Source organism: Engystomops pustulosus, chromosome 9 (genome assembly GCF_040894005.1).
Source record: "Engystomops pustulosus chromosome 9, aEngPut4.maternal, whole genome shotgun sequence".
NCBI classification, from domain to species: Eukaryota; Metazoa; Chordata; class Amphibia; order Anura; family Leptodactylidae; genus Engystomops; species Engystomops pustulosus.
In genome coordinates, this window is record NC_092419.1 from 10,318,826 (window position 1) to 10,337,678 (window position 18,853).

The following is an 18,853-nucleotide window of genomic DNA, read 5'->3' on the forward strand; positions in this document are numbered from 1 at the left end:
CGCCCATGTTATACTAGGGGAGGTGCCCTCACTGTATAGCGCCATATAATACCAGGAGAGGCGCCCTCGCTGTATAGCACCCATATAATAATACCAGGAGAGGTGCCCTCGCTGTATAGCGCCCATATAATAATACCAGGGGAGGTGCCCTCGCTGTATAGCACCCATATAATAATAACAGGAGAGGTGCCCTCGCTGTATAGTGCCCATATAATAATACCAGGAGAGGTGCCCTCGCTGTATAGCGCCCGTATAATAATACCAGGGGAGGTGCCCTCGCTGTATAGCGCCCGTATAATAATACCAGGAGAGGTGCCCTCGCTGTATAGCGCCCATGTAACACCAGGGGTGGTACCCTTGCTGTATAGCGCCCATATAATAATACCAGGGGAGGTGCCCTCGCTGTATAGCACCCATATAATAATAACAGGAGAGGTGCCCTCGCTGTATAGTGCCCATACAATAATACCAGGGGAGGTGCCCTCGCTGTATAGCGCCCATACATAAATACCAGGGGCCCTCGCTGTATAGCGCCCATATAATACCAGGGGAGGTGCCCTCGCTGTATAGCACCCATATAATAATACCAGGGGAGGTGCCCTCAGTGTATAGCACCCATATAATAATACCAGGGGTCTTCGCTGTATAGCGCCCATATAATACCAGGGGAGGTGCCCTCGCTGTATAGCACCCATGTAATAATACCAGGGGAGGTGCCCTCACTGTATAGCGCCCATGTTATACCAGGGGAGGTGCCCTCACTGTATAGCGCCCATGTTATACCAGGGGAGGTGCCCTCACTGTATAGCGCCCATGTTATACCAGGGGAGGTGCCCTCACTGTATAGCGCCCATGTTATACCAGGGGAGGTGCCCTCACTGTATAGCGCCCATGTTATACCAGGGGAGGTGCCCTCACTGTATAGCGCCCACAGTGGTGAACTCCAGCTTATTCATCTGAATAGGAGCTACTACCACCAGTATAGTTTCGGACACCCTGGTGCTGCCATAACAACGTGATGTGTGGTCCCGGTGTCAGATCCCTACCGGATACTGGTTACCTATCTTTAGGATCATTAGCGTAGGGGGAAAAAAAAATTACTTCCAGGGGGCCCAAAAAACCTGCACTGTGATCCCTATTGAAAAACAATAGTTGCATTTCCAATGCAAATGTCAACTCATCAAAAAAACCAAGCCCTCACAGAGCAATAACGATAGGAAGTACTGGCTCTCCTAATCTGCCCTATAGGGTCTTTGGGTGCAGTATATGCTGATCACTCTGCTGTACAATTCCCATATGGGCCGTACACTGATGGCTCTATACAGACCCCTATATACTCATGTATCACTGGTATAAGAATAATTTAGTGACTAATGTATCATGTGTTTTAGATCACTGCTTGCTGTCAAATTGTAGAAACATTCCTATTGAGAAGCTGAAAATCCGTCCTCCCCCACCAGGGTATTGGCGATCGCGTCTCCAACTTGCAGCCTTCGTTGGAACGTCCGACCCAAATGCCGACAATCGGAACTGAGCTCTGGATGCCCGATCAGTGCCAGTTGTCAGCATTCGGGCACAACGTCCCAGCCAATCACAGAGTTGCGCTTCCTCCCAACTCACCGTTTTTACAGAAACATGAAAATACACAGGACGCTTTGTTAAGTAGCAATAATTTATTTCTATAGAACATTTATAATCTGATTCGTGACCCGATTTGCACGTCACAAGTTTTTTATTCATATAAAACCATAGAAAAAAAAAATAAAAATACAAAAACATTTTAAAATCTTTTCAAAGTGGTTCTTCTAGTACCTGTGCTCACAGATCCCTTTAAGAGGTTGGACATGTCCGAGGGGTAGGCTTTAAGGGGATGATTGTGGAGGCCTGAGTGCAGAGTCCCCAATCACCAGAACAGGCTCCTATAGGTGCATAGCCCACCCATTCATCACTATTGGGGGCTGCTGGAGGTAGCGTATACTATATACTCAGCAGCACAGGGGAGACAGGATTACTTGGGGGTCCAATGGCTGAGATTGGTGGTCCATCCTGTAACACAGAGGTTCGGTCATCACATTCTCATACAATCATGTTGTTCGGTTGTTGACATCAATCTGTACAATGAAAATTGCTGTAAAAATTTTTAAAAAAGTAAAACAAAAAACAAACAAAATCTTCACCTTTGCCACCGCCCCCCCCCCAAATGCCCCTAAACAAAGAATATGCAGCGACCTTTGCATTTAGTTTATGTCAACAATCTCCTACCGTTTGCCGTCCACAGCTCCCATGCAGAGCAATGTGTATCCGTGTCCACAGACTTACTCTAAAACCTTGTGTAGTCTTATCCTGCAGTCCTCCATTTTACCTACCCTACCACATGTGACCAGCAGAGGGAGGTAGACGGAAGAGAGTATGCGTGCAGGATCTGACTACGCAGGGTTTGTTCGTAGTCTGTAACCATGGAGACACAGGGGGTGCACAGGTGCTGTAAATACAAAAAGAGGACATTTTGAAATTGAAAATTTTTACAAAATTTGATGCATAGGTGGCGCCGCTCTCCTCTTGTCAGCAGTATTGCACATTGTCGCCTCCTCGCATTACACATAAGCCGGTCCCATGTCGCTTGCATTGGTTACAGTTCACACAGGTTTTTTTAACATCTTAAAATATCTTTGGCATCTCCTTTCATCTGCAGGAAGCAGAGGGTGTTGGGTGTTACTCTGTGGTCTCCGCACTCCGTAGCCATTCCGAAATTTTACTGGCAATTTCCTGCAACACACAAGGGGCATCCGGTGAGTGAGGTTTTCTATAGGACAGATAAGGGTGTAACGTTAGAGATTCTCACCTCTCGTGCCTTCTGCAGGGATGGAGGATCCGAGGTGCGGGAAGGACCCATGTTGGCACAGTGGGCGGTCCCATTGATAAAGATGGCGATTTCCGAGCGAGACTGGTTCTTCAAGACGCTGAGGGCATGCCAGGGGTCCACGTCTCCTGCAGGTGAGACAACAATTGGAAGGGGTTGTACCAGGTTTGCAAGTTATCCCCCATCCACAGGAGGAGAACAGACCTCCAGCAACCAATGTGTGAGGTCAAGCATGCCTATAGCTGCTCCATTCAATAGTATGGGAGTGTCACAAATTGCTGAGCACAGCGCTCGGGTATCTCCAGCATATTACACCCCCATACTATTGAACAGAGCTGCAGGACACACGCTCTACACATTAGGGTGATGGCACACGTGGCGTTTTTGGCCTGTTATTAAGCAGTCCGTCAGGTTTGACCAATCTTAATTGAAACATTTATCTGAATTGAATTTATCTTAATTGAAACTGGTCAAAACCGCATGAGTTTTTTGACGGACTGATCAAAAACAGCCCAAAAACTAGTTCAAAACACCATGTGTGCCATCACTCTTAAGGAGGGAGAACCAGACCTCCAGTCTCCGGATCATTTTAGAAGTTGGGGGTCCCATTTTGTTTTTCCTTATCCTGTGGTTAAAAGTAAAAAAAAAAAAAAAAAAAAAAAAAAAAAGGTTCAAATCACCCCCATTTCCCCATTTATAAAAATAAACAAAATCATAAACATGTTGTTAGGTATCGCAGTGTCCCAAAAGTCCCAATCTATCAAAATATAAAAACCATAGTTCCCGGCAGTGGACCCCCATAATAAAAATTTTTTAAAAACGTCTAAAAAATGTCCATAACTGCACTTTTTTTGTGTTGTGAATTGGCAAAGAATTCAATAAAAAGTGATGAAAAAGTCATACAGTCCCCAAGAAGGCAGCAATGAAAAATCTTGTCTCCCAAAATAAGACCAAAGTTATTGTGGTCAGACTATGGCGAAAACAAAGAAATTTTTTTTGTACAGAAGGTTTTAATGTTATTATAACGTAGTAAAACTTATATAAAATTTGGTAAACCAGTAATCGCACCGATCCAAAGAATAAAGTAAAGTAGAGATTTCATTTGGAGCGCACATTAAAAAGCAAATGCATTTTTTCACCAATTTCACCACATTTGGAATTTTTTTTTTTTATTCCCCACTCCCCAGTACACGAGATGGAATATTAAATACCATCCCTAGAAAAGTACAATTTGTTCCCATTTCAGCAAATAATTATTTTTTGTATAATTAGACGTTATACAGGCAGTCCCCGGGTTACGTACAAGATAGGGTCCATAGGTTTGTACTTAAGTTGAATTTGTATGCAAGTCAAAACTGTATATTTTATAATTGTAGTTTCAGACAAAAAACATTTTTTGCCCCAGTGACAATTGGAGTTTCATGATTTTTTGCTGTAATGGGACCAAGGATTATGAATAAAGCTTCATTACAGACACCTTACAGCTGATCATTGCAGCCGGGGACTATAGTAACATCCAGAGAGGTCACCAGAGGTCACAGGGTGCAGAGGGGTCCGTCTGTAACTAGGGGTCATCTGTAAGTAGCGCGTTTCAATTCCTCACAGTTTTCTAGATCTCTGCTTTCTGCCATGATATAGAAAGCCTCATTGTTTACTTCCAGTGGACAGAAATGTGACCATGGTCACACAGGTGCACGGCTCGTTATATATCACACAGGAGCACGGCTTGTTAGTAATCAGAGCTGTGTGATATAACGAGATGTGCACCTGTGTGACATTACATAACCAGGGGCTATAACGAGCCGTGCACCTGCGTGACATCACATGACCAGGGCTATAACGAGCCGTGCACCTGCGTGACATCACATGACCAGGGCTATAACGAGCCGTGCACCTGCGTGACATCACATGACCAGGGGATATAATAAGCCGTGCACCTGCGTGACATCACATGACCAGGGGATATAATAAGCCGTGCACCTGCGTGACATCACATGACCAGGGGATATAATAAGCCGTGCACCTGCGTGACATCACATGACCAGGGGATATAATAAGCCGTGCACCTGGGTGACATCACATGACCAGGGCTATAACGAGACGTGCACCTGTGTGACCATGGTCACATTTCTGTCCACTGGAAGTAAACATAGAAGCTTTCATAGAATGACAGCAAGCAGAGATCTAGAAAACCGTGAGGAATTGATACAGAAAGTATATTAGTATAAAAATTTTATAATTTTTCATCGTACAAACAATTTGCCGAAATGAGAACACCCCTTTAAGCCTTCATATAGCTCTGTACACAAAATTTATTAAAAAAAAAATATGATTGCTTTTCAAGGGTGGAGAGCAATGAAACAGACAAAAATAAAAAGGGCATTGGTGGGAATGGGTTTACGGATCTTATAAAATCTAAAAACTTTACAAACAATTTTAAAACCAGACAAAATATTAGTATATAGAAAAGAAAAGGGCAGCACAATCTGAATTCTAAAAATGTACGACTTCCTTACCATTAACAAAGATGATCCTGCTGGATTTGGGATGATCGGCTCCATAAAATTCATTGGTGAACTGGACGGACTGACGGACAGACTCCGGGGGAATCTGGAAGATTTCTTTGCAGAGATCCAGCTGAGTCTTCAAGGTATTGAGAGGGGAGAAGGGGCAGGAGCTTTGCTCACAAGTCTGGTCTGTGGAGCGAAGATGTGATCGATCAGGGAGAGGTTTACAATCTTGTTTTACAGTACTGCGCACACAACACGTAGGACCCTATCCACAGGATAGAGATGAATGGGGCAGAAACTCCTGTGGATAGGGCCTAAGGGTGGTGGCACATGTGGCGTTTTGAACCCGGTTTTGGGCGGTTTAAAGCAGTCCGTTAAAAAACGCATGGATATTTTGACCGTTTTTATCAGTTTTCCAATTATCTTTATTAAGATATTTGGAAAAACTCAAAAACGAAAGAGAGTTTTCAAAAACCGCATGCGTTTTTTTAACAGACTGCTTAAAAACGGCCCAAAAACGGGTTCAAAACGCCACTTGTGCCACCACCCTTAGGCCCTATCCACAGCAGTTTCTGCCCCATTCATCTCTATCCTGTGGATAGGGACCAACTTGTTGTGTGGGCAACCCCCTTTAAAAGGTGTTTTTCATCCCATCCATTGGGCAGGCCCTCCCATCCATTGGGCAGGCCCTCCCATCCATTGGGCAGGCCCTCCCATCCATTGGGCAGGCCCTCCCATCCATTGGGCAGGCCCTCCCATCCATTGGGCAGGCCCTCCCATCCATTGGGCAGGCCCTCCCATCCATTGGGCAGGCCCTCCCATCCATTGGGCAGGCCCTCCCATCCATTGGGCAGGCCCTCCCATCCATTGGGCAGGCCCTCCCATCCATTGGGCAGGCCCTCCCATCCATTGGGCAGGCCCTCCCATCCATTGGGCAGGCCCTCCCATCCATTGGGCAGGCCCTCCCATCCATTGGATAGGTCCTCCATATTAGCTCAGCTCATATTCCAGTAAGCACAATCTGCAGTTCCCAGAGTCCACCACTATACAATAGATGGAGCTGATCATCCGACACCGTTCTCTTTGATCAATGGAGCCTGTGGATCGCTCAGGTAATAGGTGGAAAACTTATTCAAAGAGGTTGTTACAACCCAGACCCTTATCCCCCATCATGCGTCACTTACAGTAGCCAAACTCGGTGCACGTCTGGTAATACCACTGCCGCTCCCCAACTCCCACCGGATTGATCTTTGTATCCTTCAGATCCGACACAGATTTCTCATGCGAGTTTTCCACACATGTCAGTCCTATAAAATCCATGTACATCTGCCGGAAGACAGAACACATAATAACAGACGCGAACCCGACGACACCATTATCATCATTCATCTGGTGGGACTGGAGCACTTACCGAATTGACAATCTTCAGCCCCTCGTATGCAGATTCGGCATTGACCATGTGCTCACAGATCTTCCTGACATCGCTGCCCGGAGACTCCATGTTGTATTGTACGGCTCCCATAAATATATCCGCCAGGTTATTGACAAATTCCACATAATCCTCAGGGGCTCGGAGAGGAGAACAGGAGGAGAAGTCTTTCTCCAGGATGGAGACGTTCCCTGGGTGAAGCATGGAGTCCACTATTCGGAAGCTTTCCTTCACTCTGTCCAGACACTGCAAGAAGGTCACAACTTCAAACATGGCGGACAGGTATGGTATTATGTGCACTGATCCTATATACAGGCAGTCCCCAACTTACAGACTACCCCTAGTTAAAGACAGACCCCCTCTGCCCCCTGTGACCTCTCTGGATGTTACTATAGTCCCAGGCTGCAATGATCAGCTGTAAGGTGTCTGTAATGAAGATTTATTGATAATCCTTGGTCCAATTACAGCAAAAAATTTTGAAACTTATTGTCACTGGGGCAAAAAAATTTTTTTGTCTGGATCTACATTTAAAAAATATACAGTTTCGACTTACATACAAATTCAACTTAAGAACAAACCTACGGAACCTGTATAGGGAAGCTACAGAATACGTTTCTCTACAACCCACTCTTGGATCTCACAAGCTTTACGGGCCATAAAGATTGATCCTATATATTGCACTTATCCTATAGAGCATCTATAGGACGATATCGCGTTATAGCCAAATGTCAGGAGGATGCAAGTCTCTTCTGTGCGGCTTTTGTCTATATGGCCGCACCAAGATCCACTGTTTAAATAGGACCTTGGACCATCTCACATATATGGCAAGGGACACACCATAATGTAGGGACTGCTACACAGAGTCAGGGGCACTCAGAATATTTTCTCCAGCCCTCACATTTGCGTATATACAAAACCTGGTAGTTGGTCATCATATTCCTCTTTACTGCTAGAGAGGAAGTGCTGAAGCAGAGGAGGGGGTCGTGTTTTGATAATCTTGTAAAAGAACACACTTTCACTTCTACTCCACTGCTCCAGCACCTCCTCTCTGACAGTAGAGAGGATTATAATGTTCAGATGCCCCTGAATATGTAGGAGCCCCCATAGTATGTTTATCATCACATATACAAGGTGTTGAATGGTGCTCTTTAAAGGAAACCTACCATTTGATGTGATGCAGTATGAAGCAAATATACCCTGAGACTGCTGTAGCTACACTGATGCAGGATCATATCTTGGTTAATCCCTGTGCTGAGTGGTTTTGGTGATAAAACAGATATAACATTAGGATAATAAAGCTCTGCCTTTTCTCTTTCACCTTCAGCGCTTGCTTCCTCGTTTCTCCTAGCCTGTGAGTTTTTCTCTGCAGGAGATGATGATGCAATCAATTTTCTCCCTGCCATACAGAATAATCAATTGCTGCACCATCCCCCAGCTGCTGTTTATGAGTGATCCAGCTCAGGTTGATTAGTCATGCTTGACTAACCTCCATTTGTAATTACAAGCTCCGTGTCTAATGTGTTGATCTAGGCAGCCAGCCGGACCCAGCTTTCCCAGGGCCCTGAATGTTATAAATCTGAATGTTTTTTTTTTTTTTTTTTTTTTTTTTAGCAAAACCACTCAGCTCAGGGATTAACCAAGATGTGATCCTGCATCAGTTTAGCTGCAGCAGTCTCAGGTATGTTTGCTTCATAATGCATCACATCACATGGTAGGTTTCCTATAAGACATAGTTTGTGCTTTATATAAGGGGGGGGTGTTGCTATAGAATAATACAAGGATAAGCTGCAGACCTGTAAAATTCTGTGAGTGATGTGTGCAAAGTCTCCAGTGTATCCTATAAGATAAGCCATTACCTATGTTACAGGCGTCAGCTGACGTTATACAGAAGGAATCCTCCCAACATACACATGGTATTTACACTGAATACATTACTGGGAACGTCACAGACGTCAGACCAAGGATATCAAGAGCCACTCATGGTCTAGAGCAGGGGTCTCAAACTCGCGGCCCGCGGGACAATATTTTGTGGCCCCCACCTGGTCGCGCTGCATGGAGAGGGCTCAGCCGGTAAGTCTTTGCTGCATATTGCAGCAAAGGCTTACCGGCAGTGGCGTACCGATCGCGGTCGCAGGGGTCGCGACTGAGACCGGGCCCATGGTCAGTCAGAGGCCCGCACCTGACCCCTGCGCTGCGCTGATAACTCGGCGCAGCCCAGCGGGCAGATGTTTTAAATTGTGACAGCCGCGGGCCTTCCCGTTACAGCGCACGGACTGTTCTGTATCTGGTCCGTGCGCTGGATCAGGGAGGGCCCGGAGCTGTCCCAATTCAAAATAAGAACGGGCCCCCGATCCGCCCACCGTCCCACCCACCTCAGCGGCCGTTCCCACCCATCGAATCCATAGACGCCGACACGTCTGCCTGCGCCGGGTCTGCTGAGGTCCATGACCCGGCACCTGACCTGGCAGACGCGTCATCAGCCGTCGCCTGCGCCGATCTGCAGAAGAGAGAGCGCGAAGAGGAGCGGGATAACTAGGTAAGAGTTTTATTTTTTATCTTGCTTAAGTATATGGGGCCCTGTTTCTATTTGGGGGGGGCATAGGTGAAAGTTAGGAAATTTGGGGGGATATTACCTATGGGGGACATTAATCACGGCTACTGCTGGGGGGGGGACATTAATTATGGCTACTGGAGGGGGGACATTAATTATAGCTACTGCTGGGGGGGACATTAATTATGGCTACTGCTGGGGGGGACATTAATTATGGCTACTGGTGGGGGGGACATTAATTATGGCTACTGGTGGAGGGGGGGACATTAATTATAGCTACTGCTGGGGGGGACATTAATTATGGCTACTGCTGGGGGGGACATTAATTATGGCTACTGGTGGGGGGGACATTAATTATGGCTACTGGTGGGGGGGACATTAATTATGGCTACTGGTGGGGGGGACATTAATTATGGCTACTGGTGGAGGGGGGGACATTAATTATAGCTACTGCTGGGGGGGACATTAATTATGGCTACTGCTGGGGGGGACATTAATTATGGCTACTGGTGGGGGGGACATTAATTATGGCTACTGGTGGAGGGGGGGACATTAATTATAGCTACTGCTGGGGGGGACTTTAATTATGGCTACTGGTGGAGGGGGGGACATTAATTATAGCTACTGCTGGGGGGGACTTTAATTATGGCTACTGGTGGGGGGGACATTGATTATGGCTTCTGGTGAGGGGGGACTTTAATTATGGCTTCTGGTGAGGGGGGACATTGATTATGGCTTCTGGTGGTGGGGGGGGACATTGATTACTGGTGGATGGTGTTCAATGTTTTTATGCATACTGGGGGGGGGGGGCCCTGTTGGGAATTTTGCCCTGGGGCCCAGAGGACTCTAGTTACGCCACTGCTTACCGGTAACACCCGCGATCAGTGCTAGCACCGATCGCGGGTGCTTTCACAGCGATGGCTGCCGGCAAATAAAAAAAAATATTTTTGTACAGGAGTTTTTATGGAATGGAGTGTCCCTGACTGGGCTCAGTGCGGTAGGAGCTTGGGACCCCTCGGTACACAGGACGCGTTCATAGAGAAAACACGTCTCCCCGCTCGGGGCTTTCCTTGCACTGGGAGACGCCGTGACATTTGAATCTGAATAATGATATTTTGTAAGCGCATTTTGTGTGGAAAACTTGATGCGGCCCAGCCTTACCCAGAATCTACCTCCAGCGGCCCCCAGGTAAATTGAGTTTGAGACCCCTGGTCTAGAGTCTATAAACCGAATCCTTAAAATATTTCATTTTTTGTATTTATCTTTGAGCTTAATAGAAATTTTATACCAGTAGTAATATTGTTGATATGTATCTACCGTATACACATATAGACATAGGTACGGTGGCTGTAGGGAGTAAGAATTGTATTACCATATTATAGGGTGTTGGAAAAAAAAAACCATATACTGTACTATAAAGTTATAAGATATATAATTGATTAATACAAAAAAAAATTTAAAGTGTTCATATAGTCAGTAAGTAATGTTCATAGGGGACGGAGGACTGTACTTACCTTGGTTGATCCCCCAATGACTGCATCTGACAAGCTCTCAGCCACCACCTGTAAGGAGAGAAAAAAAAAAAGTTGATCACAAAAAACTACAAGAAAATCATCCTCCAAGCAGACACAAGTGGCAGATTTACCAAAATTGTCTAAATTTAGATCAGGAAAAGTGAGTCTAGTCCCAGTCCAGGCAGCAGTACTGTACTGTGACGAAGATTACAGTTCAGCACTGCTGTTTTGAATAAAAGTAGGGACTCCTTGCATCATATATCTCCGAGTCCTGTCCTCTGCACTGTGGTCGATCTGTAAAAATTGGGTCAGCGCACGATTCAAGGACTGACCCCGGTCGTGTGCCTCTGGCCTAATATCAGGTTTCTTCTTCAGTGCAAGCTACAGGTAGCAACCTAGTCCACATCCGACCCATAAAGGAGCCTTGATACATGACTAGACACATCAGCCAGCCCCATATAGAAGAAGTAAATAATGACCTTGTTATAATCAGTGAAGTCCAGCTCCGCTCTGACCGGGGCCGAGGAGGCCACAGCCGCATAAACCAAGTGTGGGAACTGCAAAAAATAGAAAGAAGATGACATGATAGATATGTAATAACACATGTACAGCAACATTTCCTGGCAGAGCTGAGCGTGCATGTGTGCATGAGGGGTCACGTGGAATAGTAAAGACCAAAAAGCCAATATCAGGGAGGATGTAATTGCAACATCCCCCACCGGGGCCTAGCGGAAGCCGGGGCCCAGAATACCGGAGTGGCTGGCGGTTGCGGCCTAGGGCACTCCAATGTCACGGTTCTTGGTGTGGGGACCGGAGGGCTGTCCTACAGCCTGGCAGGTCTCCAGCAGGTGGTGTGTGCAAGAAATATGGAGGGAGAGGCTGATGTACTGGTTCTCCCTGGGGCAACCCCTGAGTGTCTGTAGGATGAGTCCCTGGGTGATGGATGGGGAAGCCAGTGGTAGTAACAGCCGTATCCAGGGATCAGATGGAGGCAACGTTATGCAAATCAACTTACAGTTCTTTATTGAACAATGAGTAGCAGGCAATGGCCAAACGGGTAACAGCAGATTCCTTAAGCTGGAAGAGTCATGGAGAGTGGTCCACAGAAAAAGGTACAAGCAGCCTGATAGTAGATGCAGGCTGGGCTGGTTCAGATGGAACTGGGTCCAAGTGGTGGAAGCTGCAGTTCTGGGCTTAAGTCTCCGGACTTGCCCTGTGTGCCAGGCAGTAGGGCTGAGGCACTAGTAGTTCCTGGGATTAATGGCTGTGGCAGCACTGGAGGTTTGCTGCTCACTCTCACCTAGCAGGGGTTTTTATACTCCCCTTGTCAGGTGGTTGCACTTATCCAATCACCTTCCAGCTTGCATAACAGACACATCATTGGATAATTACTTACACCAGTTAACTGTTGCCTTGCCAGGCAGTATCTACAGCTGCAATTACAGAATATCTCAGTTGTAGAAACATCCTAGAGAGGTGATCAATCTCCTTAACAGCTCCTGACCTGGAGAGGGCGCTACTCGCATCTAGCCGCCTGCCTATGCATTGGCAGGGGTGTTGCACATTGAAATCCACATTGAAAAGACCCACCTTCAATCTAAACCAAGCCGAAAGGGATCCGGGGTAGGAACCTCCAAAGCAGATCCAAGTGTTCTTCTGGGTCAGGTTATATTTCTGGGAGATGAAGAGATGGAAAGAAGCCAAGTCTGCAAGTCTAGGAAATGCACATGAAAAAAAGATTAGATCTTAAAGAATGTTCTGGTAGAACTGACCCGACCCAGCACCCTCCTAATGCACGAGACGCCTGGTCTGACTACTTACGCCTGCTGACTGGACAGGAACCGGATGGCTTCCAGGGTCAACCCGTCCTGATTGATACTGGCCCCATAATAACGATGCTCCAGGGCCACCAGAAGAGCGCGATGTTTCTGAGCCAATTCTACGTGTTCCCCTGTGAGTGATACATCGGAGAGGATCAGGAAACAGAGAATGGAAACTTTTTTTAAAAAATACACATTAATCTGCACTTAAGTGAAGTCCGGGTGGAGCAAGTGACAATATGTAGCACTCAAGTGTTTCCTACATCGCTCAGTTATCACTATCCACCCCTAGAACCAGACAGCGCCACACGCTGTGTAGTGGTGGTGCTGGGTACTGCACATCTATACCCCTCAGGTGTGACCATTGCAGAAGCAGCCATGATCCAGGCAGCTGTGATGTGGTTCAATCCAGAAGAAAAACTGTCTAAGGACCCAACATCCCTTTAAGACCTCCAACCAGGAAGATGTCATCCTCAAGGTTTGCACACAAAACACCCGAAATTCATTTCTATAACGAGATTTATGAGGACTAGAAACCAACCTGCTAGGACTGAGAACTCGGACTCCGCACTTTCTCCGCCAATAAATAAGAAGACGGGTCCATCGGGGCGTTTCCAAAATTCTTCATTTATCCAGTATCTCTACAGATGGGTAAAACATACCATACATCAGAAAATCACACTTTTTTGAGAAACCTACCATCAAGAATCGGATACTAGGTTCCTACAAAAATCCCAAGACCTAAACTATCTTTCCCTAATCTGATAACACTTTCCGAAATGTTATCCAACTAATATGGAAATTGTCAGCAAAGGCTCCTGGGGGCGTGGTGTAGCCCCTCAGGGCTGTAATAGCAATGGCTACTCCACGCCCCAGCAATGCTATCCCCACGTCCTTCCTCGTCCTCCATCTCACTGGCGTCCTCAAGCTCTGCACCCCTAGGGTACTCGAACAGAGGGCAGATGGAATTGCATGTACCCAGCTGTACCATTCCCTGTCTAAGGGACCATATGGAAGTATAATAATAATAATTATTACTATTTATTTATATAGCGCACACAGATTACGCAGCGCTGCACAAAGCATGGCAAATTGGTCCTTGTCCCCCATGGGGCTCACAATCTAAAAGTATGTTTTGGAGTGTGGGAGGAAACCGGAGTACCCGGAGGAAACCCACACAAACATGGAGAGAACATACAAACTCTTTGCAGATGTTGACCTGGGTGGGATTTTAACCCCCGGACCCCAGCGCTGCAAGGCAGAAGTGCTACTCACTCAGCCACCGTGCCGCCCTAATATAAACAATACAGGACAGACATCATTTTAGTTTACGGTCACAAGATGACATTGGCGCCAGTTGTAAAGCGTTTTCCCTGACCTGCCTATACGTGTCGTTATTCCTGCGGTTGAAGTGGTCGAGGGGCTGCGTGAGGAGGCCTTCTATAGGGGGCACGTATGAGGGAGCTCCGTTTGGAAACCCAAGACGGCTGTAGAAGGATTTGAAGTTCTCCGTCTGTCGCAGCTGGTGGATTTTTTTTCGGATTTGCCTCTGGTTCCAGGCTGAAATAAACAAGTAGATGACGGACCAAGACACATAGACGAAAGTAACCAGAGAGACATGCTGGAAATCACTCGGAATGTACTAGAGCAGCTGCTCCGCACCAGGATTACAGTTTGGGGCCACTATTGCAGGAAAGAAGGGACTCCTTGTACCATACAGCACTATGATGCTTGGAGTCCCATCCTTTACACTGTGGTCAGTCTGTAAAGTCCAACTAGAACGTGACCAGAGTCATCTGTTTTGGCCTTAAAGGGGTTGGCCGATTTCCCTCGTGTTTTCTGTAATGTGTGTGGTGGTGGTGGAGGGGGCAGGATATGAGGTAAGTTACCAATATACATCTAGTAATAGTTCTGCTCCGCTTTCCTGATATGTTAAGTGACGCCTCCGGTCTTTTACTTCATCAGCCGGAGATTCCTGACCATAAAATGGCAGCAGATGGAGGGTCATGTGAACTCTATATGTCCATGAACAATCACCCTGCCAGGACCTTGGTCTTAGATAGCAGGGTGATTGTTCATGTACAGATAGAGATCACATGACCCTCCATCTGCGGCCATCAGGAAAGCGGAGCAGAACTAGTAATAGATGTATATTAGTAAATAATATAATATCCTGCCCCCCCCCCCCCCCCCACACACACACACATTATAAAAAACATGAGGTAAAGTGTCCGACCTCCTCTCATTATCTCATCTCAGACGCCTCGTGTATAATCAGGTGACTGCGCCGCTTCCTCGTGTGACTAATACGACCTGAAGAGGAAGACAAACAGGAAGCTCAGTCATCTGCATCCAAACACCCAGAGCGAACTCCGCCACTGCCCTGCAGGCGACATATTACATGCATCAGTATAATCACCAGGGTGTAGCCAGAAGAGGTGCAGGAGTAGGGGGTCACTCTTAGGCCCCTGCACCCCAAGGGGTCCCAAAGTCTCTGTGTTATATCACCTTATAACTTGCAGGTGGTGGAACGAGGGGTCCCAGGATAGATTTTGTATCAGGACCCTGGAGGTTTAGGAGGGTCCTCTCTCATTTATGGGATCCTAATAAGGAATTGATTACAGATATAGGCAAACACCAAAACTAAACCTATAAGCCGCCCCTGGATTATTGGGGAGCCACATATTACGCCTCCTAGTGTGACCGAGCCTTGTACATTTAGGGTTAAAAAGTTATTTCTAGTCCCGGTAAAAAATTAACCCATTACGACCATCGCCCTACATTAGTTTTTCGCTATAGGGGAAAAAGTTTTGAAACTTTTTGTGAAGTTGATTAACTTTGAGGCTTCAGTAATATCCGTCAGAGCGGGGTTACTCCTAATCTGACTGCACACAGAAGTATAACATGTTTTATATCTATCTCTACAGCTTGGCGGAGAGAGGAAGGGTGTGATGGGTGCTGTACTCACCCCCGTCCGCCCCACCCAGGAGCAGGACAAGCAGCAGCTGCAGCCTCAGGGCGATCATCATGGAAGCCAAGTGTGAGTCCAGCGTCCTGCTCCCCCCCCTTAGACTACACTGCCTCACAGTCACATGACCCCTCCTATCACATGACCCCCTCAACTTTTCATTGGCTCCCAAAGTTGCATACTCAGCTTCAGTTTTGCTTCCAAAGCACAAGGCACATGACTGCGGGATTTAACCCTTCACTGCACAGAGTTTCTGTTCCTTAAAGGGATATTCCAGGAATCAGCATAAGTCATGTACAAATGTTTCCTTAAACTATAAGCTGCTGTGTCATTAGTTGTTATGTACAATGTTGCAGAGAAATGCTGCGGACATACACAGTAACGAAGAATTATAATGCTAAAGGCCCTTTAATCAGTCCATTAATTTCCACCGCGCGGAGCAGACACCGGACAGGAGATGCCGCTGGTCACATGTCCTGCACCCGATCATGTTCCTGGAATACCCCTTTAAGTATGTGTATGATTGATTTATTCAATTCAGGGCGCGTTCACACGATGCGTTTTGGTCGCGTTTTCATTGCGTTTGAAACGCATATACAACAGCTGATGAGAGGTGATTTGCCTAATTACATTACTGTTTACGTTTGTTAACACAATTTTAACGCATGTGTTAACAAAACATGCGTTAACATGTTGTAAACACATGCATTAACATCGCGTTTACGTTGCGTTTTGTAAACGGAAATGTTAACAGTGATGTAATTAGGCAAATCACCTCTTCTCAGCTGTTTCAAACGCAATGAAAACGCAGGTCAAAACGCAACGTGTGAACGCGCCCACAATGTTACAGCTTTAGGACAGAATTTTCTGTAACAAATCCTCAAGATCTCTGCTTGCTGCTACTCTTTGGTAACTGTCTCTTTGGAGTCCTAGGGTGATGCCACAGGTCACTGCTTTTTTTGGACCATGGGTTTTCAGTCCGTCTAAAAATGTGTGCGTTTTTTGAGGGCGCGATCACACATTGGGTTTTTGTTGCGTCTTCATTCTTCAACAGCTGAGATGAGGGGATTTGCCTAATTACACGACTATTAACATTTGCATCTACAAAACGCAGCGTTAACGAGACATTAACGAATGTGTTAACAAAGCGTAAATAATGCAAGCATAAACGCATTGTGAATGCATGCGTTAACATCGCGTTTACACTGCGTTTTGTCAACGTAAATGTTCACAGTTATGTAATTACGGACATCACCTCATCTCAGCTGTTGTAATGCGTTTCAAAACACAACCAAAAGGCAACGTGTGACCGCGCCCTGAATGTTTACCATGTGTTTGGCTGCTTTAAAACGGTCCAAAAAAACGCCACGTGCGGCATCACCATAAACATTAAGCAACTGGAACTCAACTCAGCAAATCCGTCCAGTTCTGTTTGATAGAGTCCGGGCCAGACTTTCCAGCCAGCAGGCGCTGTGCGTGTACTGCAAGGAAATCTATCATGATTACCCATAGATCTAGGCACCGTATATATTTCTTATCAATGGCTTCCTTCCTTCTAAGATCAACTTTTAAAATTACGTTAATGAGTCAGAAGGGCTTTGTGGGGCATAACCAGAGCCCCTCTGTGTTGTAGCTTCACAGGATGTTACCAGAGTCCCTGCTTGGCATTACCAGAGCCCTTCCATGATGTAGCTTCACAGGATGTTACCAGAGCCCCTCCGTGCTGTATCTTCACAGGATGTTACAATGTGCAGGAGCACTTCCACCCTCCCTCTGCCTGCTGTAATCTCGCGCAGTGGGAGGGGGGACGTGCTCCTGCACAGAGTGAAAGCCTGTGATGTTACAGCACAGAAGTACATTCAGGTCAATCGGATTGGTATTGATTGATGTTGCTCGGCTTTTGTTTTGTATAATGTTTTCATCATGTTATGTTGTATATAGTGTATATAGTGTATATAGTGTATATAGTGTATATAATGTATACAGTGTATATAGTGTATATAGTGTATATAGTGTATATAATGTATATAGTGTATATAGTGTATATAGTGTATATAATGTATATAGTGTATATAGTGTATATAGTGTATATAGTGTATATAGTGTATATAGTGTATATAGTGTATATAGTGTATATAGTGTATATAATGTATACAGTGTATATAGTGTATATAGTGTATATAGTGTATATAATGTATATAGTGTATATAGTGTATATAGTGTATATAGTGTATATAATGTATATAGTGTATATAGTGTATATAGTGTATATAATGTATATAGTGTATATAGTGTAGTTATGGGACATAGTGTGAGGTTGGGAGGGGGTGATGGTGTTGGGATTTATGAACTGATCTTGGACACTGGTCTGGACTTCTTAACGCAAACTTTGGACTCTAGACCCGTCCCTGAGGGGGAGGGGAAGGGATTTAGTTTAGTGTAGTATACAGTGTATTCTGTGTTTGTTAGTATATATATAATGGGTGTGGGATATGATGATATATATATGTAAATGTATGCTTCTGTTTATTTGTGGGTGTGGTCTTGTCTTTGTTTATGGGTTTGGTTTCGGATGTGATAATCGGTCGGGTGGGGGTTGTGGTATTTAGCATTTTGAATTATTTTGGGGTGTGTTAGGTTATTGTTTTTGCTAGGTGTGAATGGGGCTGGTGAGTTATTGTAAATACTTTATATTATGTTTGGTTCATGTTATATATTGTTATGTTTTATGCTTTATATTGTAATATAATATAAAGATGTGTGTTCCCGGAGCAGGAGCTTCCCAGCAATCGGATCCCACCGTTGTGTCTGTATCCATCATGGACACCAAAAGTGACCACAACTAAATCTTGTAAGTTCCTTTTTCTCTTTATTCTTCATGTTATCAATAAGGATCGTGTAGCCTCCACTGGATGGCGCTCTACAACATATTATACATTTCTGTCATTTACAGGCAGTCCCCGGGTTACATACAAGATAGGGTCCATAGGTTTGTACTTAAGTTGAATTTGTATGTAAGTCGAAACTGTATATTTTATAATTGTCCAGACAAAAAATTTTTTTGCCCCAGTGACAATTGGAGTTTAAAATTTTTCTTCTGTAATGGGACCAATGATTATCAATAAAGCTTCATTACAGACACCTTACAGCTGATCATTGCAGCCTGGGACTATAGTAACATCCAGAGAGGTCACCAGAGGT

At 45.5% G+C, this 18,853-nt stretch overlaps 1 protein-coding gene and 1 long non-coding RNA gene across 3 annotated transcripts; one reads left to right on the forward strand and one right to left on the reverse strand.

The window, feature by feature from the left end:
- Positions 1–1,653: 1,653 nt before the first annotated feature.
- PRSS16 (serine protease 16) lies at positions 1,654–15,811 on the reverse strand. Its single transcript, XM_072123220.1, has 12 exons — positions 15,653–15,811; positions 14,063–14,244; positions 13,226–13,325; positions 12,686–12,815; positions 12,455–12,578; positions 11,344–11,421; positions 10,865–10,912; positions 6,782–7,045; positions 6,555–6,696; positions 5,377–5,556; positions 2,843–2,988; positions 1,654–2,766 (listed from the first exon to the last, which is right to left on the reverse strand). The coding sequence occupies exons 1-12, from the start codon at positions 15,711–15,713 to the stop codon at positions 2,713–2,715; spliced, it is 1,509 nt and encodes a 502-aa protein (XP_071979321.1). The 5' UTR covers positions 15,714–15,811; the 3' UTR covers positions 1,654–2,712.
- Positions 6,996–18,503, forward strand: LOC140076616 (uncharacterized). 2 transcript variants are annotated; one of them, XR_011849627.1, is made up of 3 exons: positions 6,996–7,081; positions 15,612–15,724; positions 18,428–18,503. It is a non-coding gene; the product is annotated as an uncharacterized lncRNA (long non-coding RNA). The 2 variants fall into 2 exon arrangements; XR_011849628.1 differs by having other exon boundaries at positions 18,409–18,497.
- Positions 18,504–18,853: the final 350 nt, after the last annotated feature.